Genomic DNA, 8,802 nt, shown 5'->3' on the forward strand with positions numbered 1-8,802 from the left:
GCACGTTATAGTTGGATTATTTCTGGTTCTCTTTTAAAATCATTTTGATAGAAGAAAAAACAGTTTACAAGCAAAGTTGGGTGTTATTATGAATACGCTAACATGGCCAACGTATGGTGGTGTCAGATTGTGTTTTTTTACGTATTACTAACTGACGGACTGATGGACTTGGACGCTCTCTGACTCTTTGGTGTCGGGTAATGTGCCCTATAGTTTGGTGTGCCTTTTATATAACAGAAGAATCAAAAATACAGTCACTGGCCACTTTATTAGGCAGACCTGTCCAATTGCTCATTAAGACAATTTCTAATCAGCCAATCACACGGCAGCAAGTCAATGCATGTATGCATGTAGACATGGTCCAGACCATCTGCTGCAGTTCAAACCAGCATCAGAACGGAGAAGAAAAGGTGATTGAAGTGACTTTGAACATGATTGTTGGTTCCAGACGGGCTGGTCTGAGGATTTCAGAAACTGCTGATCTACTGGGATTTTCACCCACAACCACCTCTAGGGTTTGCAGAGAATGGTCCAAAAATAGAAAACATCCAGTGAGTGGCAGTGAGTGGCAATGGTCAGAAATGTCTTGTTGATGCCAGAGGTCAGAGGAGAACAACCAGACTGGTTCCATCTGATAGGACAATAGGAACTCAAAGAACCACTGGTTCCAACCGAGGTCTGCAGAAGAGCATCTCTGAAAGAACAACACGTCCAACCTGGAGGCAGATGGACTACAGCAGCAGAAGACCACACCGGGTACCACTGCTGTCAGCTAAGAACAGGAAACTGAGGCTGCATTTACCACAGACTCACCAAAACTGGACCATAGAAGATGGAAAAATGTCTGGTCTGATGAGTCTCCATGTCTGCTGCCACATTCAGATGGTAGGGTCAGAATTTGGCCTCAACAACATGAAAGCATGGATCCATCCTGCCTTGTATCAACGGTTCAGGCTGGTGGTGGTGGTGTCATGGTGTGGAGGATATTTTCTTGGCACACTTTGGTCCCCTTAGTACCAGTTGAGCATGGTTCCAACACCACAGTCTACCTGAGTATTGTTGCTGACCATGTCCATCCCTTTCTGACCACAGAGGACCATCTTCTGATGCTACTTCCAGCAGGATAAGGCTCCATGTGATCAAGCTGGAATCATCTCAGACTGGTTTCTAGAACATGACAATGAGTTCTCTGGACTCAAACGGCCTCCACAGTCACCAGAACCCAATAGAGAACCTTTGGGATGTGGTGGAACGGGAGACCAGCATCATGGATGTTCAGCAGACAAATCTGCAGCAACTGATGCTGTCATGTCAACATAGACCAAAGTCTGAGGAATGTTTCCAGAACCTTGTTGAACCGATGCCACCAAAGATTAAGGCGGTTCTGAAGGTTAAAGGGGGTCCAACATGGTACTGGCAAGGTGGACCTGATAAAGTTGCAAATAAGTGTCTGTGTAGTCCATTATTTGACGGTGTGCCTGACAATCTGGTGTGCCCTATAGTGCTGAAAAAACTGTAGGTTAAAGACCCAAACCAATGAAGACGGTGTTTCTAGTATTTTTAACATCCTCTTGTGGCATTTTTTCTCATGATGGAAAAAGAAAATTAGGATTAAAATTGCGTTTCTGAGTATTTCTTAAGTCGTGAATCAGCAGCAGATGAAAAATGCTGTTTGAAAAAGCTTGTACCAGTGACAGAGCTGCTACAATCGGTGGCTCACCAGCTTCCTGCTACGCCTCTTTCTAAACACCCACCTGCAGACAAATAGATCCATGAACGTCTTTGTTTTCCTCATCTGAGCTGGAACCTGGATCTAAACTGTACGGATGGATAGCTCGAATATTACCCGCCATTTAGTTAGGTTGGGGTTGTGATGGGCTGTAAGCTAACAGGAGAGAGTGTAAACAAAGGGATGAAGGAAATCAGGGGCGGGCTTACTTTTACTTACCAACCGTCCCACCCGCAACTGAGAGGCACATTTCTGATGAACTCCTGTCGTTCTGCAGAAACTCTGTTCTAGAAAACGACAGAGTTTATTTGATTTGGGCTAAAAAACGACAGAATCATCATTAAGGACCACTGGGAACACTTTGAAAATTGATCTAAAGATGATCGGAGCGGGACTTTACGGAAATGTTCCTCTTCTTGTCTTTTTTTTTTTTTTTTTTAACTTGTCCTGTCCAACAGCTAGGCAGACAGATGAGAGCTGAGGGCCTCTTGGGTTGGACATATTTTACTTTAACAAGAGGGGTTATTAATCTTCAGACAAACCAAAGGTATGTCTGAATAAACCCCTTTTGTAATTGAGGCCAAACTTTATTAATTTCAAACATGTCTGAAAATCTTTGGTGTTGGACCGGACGGAAAAGGAAAGAGGGGAAGAAGAGAGAGGGACGTTAGAGAGAGGGGGGGTAGGGGGTGATAATAGGAGGGGAAGGGGGATAAGACCATGAAGCAGCATAAAGCAGCAAGTTTACTGGTTGTTAATCATTATGGTAAGGTTCAAATGTAAAAAAAACCAAAAAAAAAGGGCGGAGCCTGTCCACACACACACTCAAATGTTATAAACACACCTGTTAGTTGCAAAAATGTCCACCTGTTGACATGTACACAAAACAGATAGTGTTCACACGCATACTTATGCCTTAAAACCAACTAGTGTGAAATATTTCAGTCATTCAGTCTGTTGAGCTAACACCTGTGCTCAGGTGAGTGTTTATGTTCTTCTAAAATGGATGGTGGAACGTGAAAAGAAGGAGGGAGAGTGCCCAGCCATCCCCACCCCAAGACCCCCACCGCACCAGCAGCGGCAGCCGGAATCCCCCCAACGCCACACGGGAACCGGCAGGGAACAACCGCCGCCCGGGCGACCAAGCCCGCCACCCAGGCCAGGGCCAGCAGGGCCGCCGCAAGGCCCCCAGAGCCAGAGAGCAGGGAGGCACGGAGGGAAAGAGGGCGCCGCCCCAGCCCAACCAGGAGAGCAGCCCCCCCGCCGCGCCGGGAGAACCCAACGCAGGGCCCCACCGGAGAAGGACGCCCACAGCCCCAGACGAGCACCCCACCACCACCCAGGAGTTCCGGGCATCCCCCCGCCCCAACCCCAGGTACGAGCCAGGACCCCCCAAGGGAGACCCACTCCGCACTCCAGGCAGCCATCCGCCCGGCCCACGGTTGGTCCAGGGAGGAGCGAGGCAGGGGCCCGCCGCCCCCGCCCAGAAGGGGGGAACCCCGGGGAAAAAAGAGGGCCCACAAGGGGTGTTGTAAATATGGCCCGACCAGGCTCGGCCACAGTTGGAAATTTGGCGGGGCCCAGCACTCAGGAGCAAGGACCAGAACCCACCCCCCAGGGACACGAACACCCCCGGCTCAGATGTAATGTGAACCCCCCCACCGCGCGGAGAGAGCACCGCCGGGCCCAGGAAGCCGGCACCCCGGGGACACAGCCGCCGTTGCAAAGGGGCCCGTACCCCCCACCAGGGAAGAGGCAGGGGACAGATGGTCCTAGGTCCCACCTTCCTTGCAAAATGTGTGTGCGTGTATGTGTGTTTGAGAGAGTGTGTGTGTGCATGTGTGTGTGTTTATGTTGGGATGTATATATTGAAGGGGGAGGGGTGTGTGTACTAAGGGGGGTACGGTTAAAATTGGCGGGTAGGGCACTAAGGGGACGTCTCCTGATTACTCACAGTGACGTCCCCTCACCCTCCCCACCAAGGGGCCCTAAATGTCTAAGGTGCGGTTAAAATTGGCGGGTAGGGTGCTAGGAGGACATCCGCTGCTTGCTGGCAGTGATGTCCAAGCACCCCCCCTACCAAGGGCCCTACATGTCTAAGGTGCAAATAAAACCGAAAGAGGGGGGGCCCACTCCATACGGCAACCACAGGAGGGGCGTCACTGCCTAGTAAACCCCCCCCCCAAGGCTCATCGCAAGCTAAGCCCCCCACCCCCTCACCCTATTATGAGGTTATATGAGGAAGGGGGTAAGTTGGGGACAGATGATAGACTGTCCCCCGGTGGTCAAACAGCCGTCCCCCGCCCCCCCCCCAGCAAGGGGGCCAGGCCCACCCAGCCCCGGGGCCCCACCCCCGGAGGCGCAGACACCCCAGGCCCAGCACCACCACCCCCACACAGAGAGAGGGGAGCCAGAAAGCGCCGGCCCCCCCCGGAGCAAGCCCAGGCCCCCACCCCCAAACGCCGGCCCTAGAAGAGCTCTGGTCAGGCCTCGACGGGACCGAGGCAGCCAACCGGCCGGGGAAACCGCCGATGGCCTCAGCGGAGACCCCGACCCGACCCGTCAACCCCCCCCGTACCAATAGTGCCCCCCCCCCCCCCCCCCCCAGAATGCCCCCCCACAGGACAGGGCTGACAAGACCCCCACCCCACCCCACCCCCAGACCCCGAAGCGGATGACACCCAGAGCGACCGGGGGCCCCAAGAGGGTTGTCCCGTCCCGCCCCAGAGCCAGGGAAGGGCCGATCCCAGCCCCAGGTGTAGACGGGAAGCCCATCCAGCGCCGCTGGGTCCCCCCCCCCGAGCAGCGCCCCCCGCCAACCCCCCCCAGCACAGGCAAAGGGACCACCCCCCCAAGCCAAGCCAGACCACCACCCCACCCCCCCACCACGCACCCCCACACCCAAGCCCAGAGGACCACGCAGCGCCCCAGGCCGCCCCACCCAGGCGCCGGACCCGACCCCCGACCAACGGAGCCCCCACCACCCCCGGCCAGGCACCGGAGGCCCCGACCCCCACGCCGGCCCACGGCAGAAGGGCAAGGAGCAGCGACGACCATGCCCCCCCCACCCCCTAAGTCACGGAGTTAGCTATGGAAGACCAGAGAGAAATGTTCCTCTTCTTGTCTTGTGATCTTTGTGATTGCATGGTAGTTTCAGATTTCTAAAGTCATAAGTTACAAACATTTGGCGATGTAGCTAGAAAAAGCTGTCATTATGCTGTCCTCCTATTGGTCTGTAGTACAAATGAACATGTGAACAAAGAGCTGTGGAAACATTCCTGATGACATAGACATAGACATGGACAAGGAAAGGCCAATGTGAAGGAAAATCCCAGCTGATAGTAAAACACACATCAAGTTTCTCTTCCCTTATTTTTAGTCGTGTTGTGTTGCATTTTTGTGTGTGAAGGAGGTTTGCTGGTCCCGGGTTCACGCTGTAGCAGTTCAGATGTTTAGTTCAGCATCAAAGATACAGTTTCAATGCTGACAGGATGTCTTTGACACAAACATCCAGAGGGAAATAAAAAAAAAAGTGGTAAACACGGGTCATTGCTTTCATCTTCTTAGTTCTTAAACTTGCATGAGATAATCTCGGTCTTTGCTGTCACTGACTAGACGACAGACGTTGTGTTAATGATCTTTACACACACTGAAACACTGTAAGACCTTTACTTATACTGAACTGCAACAGCTCAATCAGTGATACTAACTTGGCTTCAAATAGTGTCCTTGTGAGTCGTGTGGTCACTCTAAAGAACAACATGAAATTGGAACGTACCATTGCTGTGCGTTTGGTTCATGTAGCCTGAAGCATCCCTAAGGAAGTTATACAAACTTATGACATACGAGTGATCCAGTCTTGCATGTCTTTATGCCACGTTAAGGTGTGAGTAGACTCCTAACTGACTTCACAGAAATGCTGCTCGTGCGCGGTGTGCATGTGATCGGTAGGTACCGTCGGTCGCCCATAGGATGTCCACATAAACTACACTCTGACTAACTGCACATTTCTAACGGTCAGGCTGAATGCAAGGAGCGCTCACTGATCACGTGAACAGCACTAACGGGCTCCTTGCTCAGTTTGCAGGATTTGGGGGGGGTTCCTGATGTGAGATCGCAGTGAAACACCTGTGTCTCACCCGTGTCTCACCTACTCCACCCTTACTCACTGTGAGCTGTTGCAGAAAAAACTGTGCATGAACATTTTCTCTCCACGGGTTCACCCAGAGGTCTACGATCTTGATATACGTGTACGGGTCACCGGCGTGCTCCATATAGGACTGTCCATAGCCTATGGCCTCCAGAATACCTCTCTGTGCAATTATGATCATCTTGATTTGCTGTGTGTTCTTACACGGTAAGAGGTTTGGCTACATGTCAGAGCAACTGACATGTAGCCTTGTGTACATTATGTATCTAGAGGTACGTAGCGAATGACAGACAGCGAATGTAGATACCGGCTATCTGCGGGTCCATTTTTGACCCGCAGATAGCCGGTATCTACCCGTAAGAGCAGTTGGAAGCAAAGCTTTACATGAGTTACTAACTAACATTTCTACATGATTCATCATAAAGACGATGTCTCTAAGTCCAAATGTTCACACTTATTTTGGCCTCAAAGGTTTATTACAGTCCTCAGCTCACCATGAGTGGAGCTCCGCAGAGATAAAGCGTGGTTTTAGATATCCTGGGACTGGAAGGCGACCTGGACTGTTACGGGGGGAATAGGGAAGTACCCAAGCGCAGAGAGGAGAGGAGGCAGGAGGATGCAGGGAATAGGGTTTAATTATATAAACTAAAGACAAAACCAAAACCACTGCATACGGCAGGCTAGAATCTCGAAACACTAAATAACACTCAGCTCGAAAAACCGGGGAAGAATACAATATGGACCAGCACAGGAGGAAGGGAAAGACAGCACTTAAATACATACAAGGCAACAAGACACAGGTGGAAACACTCAGGACTGATGGGGCAAGGTAAAACTCAAAACAACAACAAAACAGGAAATACTACAAAATAAAGCAGGAAATCAAGGAACAAAACACAAAGTGACTGAAACCGTAACATGGACTTGATGGTCTGAAGCTCTGATTATTGAAACATTAAAACTAGCAAAAGAATCCGTAAATGACTGTTAAAGCAGATGTAAACCTTCAGCAGGTTTGTGGCCGTCGTCTTCCTCGCTCAGCTGCATCATCAGCTCCTGTTTGCTCCTGACAGCTGGACTCCGCCCCATCAGATAGATTTTTGTCTTCTGTGCTGAAAATCTCTAACTCTGGAAAAGATTCTCTTCTCAGCTCTGTTCTTGTTTCCATCAAACGAGCGTCTTGTCAGCCGTCTTCTGTCTGAACTGACTCTTTTTGCTCTTTTACCCTGAAGTGTCTCTTCTTGAGCAGATCCGCCTCCTCATGGGGATTCTAACACGTGAAGATAAAACGGCTCATTTTAGAGTCTTTGTCTTCATGTATTTGTTTGAAACTGAATGTTTACTTGCAGTTTTATCCTGAAAATATGCGTCACCTCACCTGAATGTAAAAAAGGCCAAATGTACAGGAATTAAATGATCTTACCACATGATGTGTGCTTCAGGGCCAGAGCGACCTCCTGCGCGGCGCCAAGGTGGACTCCCTGGATGCCCTGCGGCAGCTGGCTCTGGCCTGTGAAGCCTGCAGCCTCACATCCTCCAGCTCTGCCTCGTTTTCAACGGCCGAGCTGCACTACACGGCCCACCCCACGTCCAGCCGGCGCAGCAGCAACGGACGCATCTGACGGAGCACAGAAGCCCCTCCTCCTCGGAAGCAGAGGATGCGATGAAGAGCAGAGCCTAACTGTCTGTGAGGAGGGGGTTCCTCCTGATGGTTTGGTTCTGTGCAGCCATGCAGGATGTCAGACGTCTGCGCAGACCTCTGCAGTTCTGCTTAACCTGACCTGTTTGTGAAAAAGACAGCGCTACTTTAACCAAACTCCGCCCCCCGCCCTCCTCTGGGGATCAAACACCCCGCTAACCCGTCCAGTGCAGGTTTGGGAAGTTTCAGTCCCAGCTGACGCTGCAGGGAGGAGCGGTTCCTGCTCATGGTTCAGAGGTCTGATCAACAAATATTCAGAACCAGAAAACCAGAAACAAGACTTACGTAGAAAGAGAGAGTTTCCATTTTTAGCTTTAGTGATATTTCAAAAATAACCAACAACCATGGGAAGGAACGTCTTTGAATCCCAAACAGCAGAAACATAAAAAGTATACAAACGTTTCTCAATAAAATAACTAAAACATGACATAAATTATGGAAAGGAAACTTTTTTAACCTTGAAACGTAAACTCAGAGTAGAAATCGACCCAGTTGTTTGTCCTCAGCCGTCCTGATTCTTTAATCTGCAAAAGCTCTAATTATGACCAAGTATGTCTGTGTACTAACAGTCAGAGTAACTCTACATGGATAGAATGTGTCAGTGCCAGAGGGCGACAGTCTGTAGATGAATCCGTGCAGAGCCATGGCGCCGTGGTGCTTCCTGCTTCAGAACGTTGTGATGTGGACACACTGGTGTGTACTCGTGTGGTGACATTGCAGTGTTTGTGTCATTCCTCAGCTGCTTTGTATAATTCTGTAAAACCTCAAGAGTAGAAGCTTATTTATTAAAGTGTGTTTTAAAATCTAGAATTCATTAAATGCACTTTATTTTGAAAAATGTTTTCTATTTGATTAAACATAACAAGAAAGTGTATTCTGGATTAAATAAAGTAACTTTTGCTGAGCAGTCCTTGTCGTTGCCTCTGTTTCTGCCGCTGCATGAATGCATAAAGAACAACGCAGATATGCTTGTTAGAGCAAACACAGACCCCGCCCGCTCGCAGGACCCCCGCAGGGTAACGGGTCACAGTTAGGTGCTTCACTTTTTGAAGAAGTTTCAGTGTTGGAGGCTGTGTCGCTGCAGCTGACTTCATGTTTTTCCTGAAGCAGATAAAGAAAAGCGGCGGCGTGGGTGTGGTCATGAGCGGCGGCGTGGGTGTGGTCATCAGCGGCGGCGTGGGTGTGGTCAAGGGCGGCGGCGTGGGTGTGGTCATGGGCGGCGGC

At 50.3% G+C, this 8,802-nt stretch overlaps 1 protein-coding gene across 3 annotated transcripts in view; it reads left to right on the plus strand.

Moving 5' to 3' along the window:
* Window positions 1-8,485, plus strand: part of plcl1 (phospholipase C like 1) — a 78,879-nt gene extending 70,394 nt beyond the window's left edge. For all 3 annotated transcript variants that reach the window (XM_023950517.2, XM_078939026.1, XM_078939027.1), the window contains exon 12: window positions 7,322-8,485. In XM_023950517.2, the coding sequence (XP_023806285.1) occupies window positions 7,322-7,501 (180 nt within the window). In that variant the 3' untranslated portion in view covers window positions 7,502-8,485. The remainder of the gene's footprint in view (window positions 1-7,321) is intronic.
* The last annotated feature ends 317 nt before the right edge of the window (window positions 8,486-8,802 follow it).

Source organism: Oryzias latipes, chromosome 21 (assembly GCF_053564925.1).
Source record: "Oryzias latipes strain Hd-rR chromosome 21, Olatipes_Hd-rR_3.1".
Classification (NCBI taxonomy): domain Eukaryota; kingdom Metazoa; phylum Chordata; class Actinopteri; order Beloniformes; family Adrianichthyidae; genus Oryzias; species Oryzias latipes.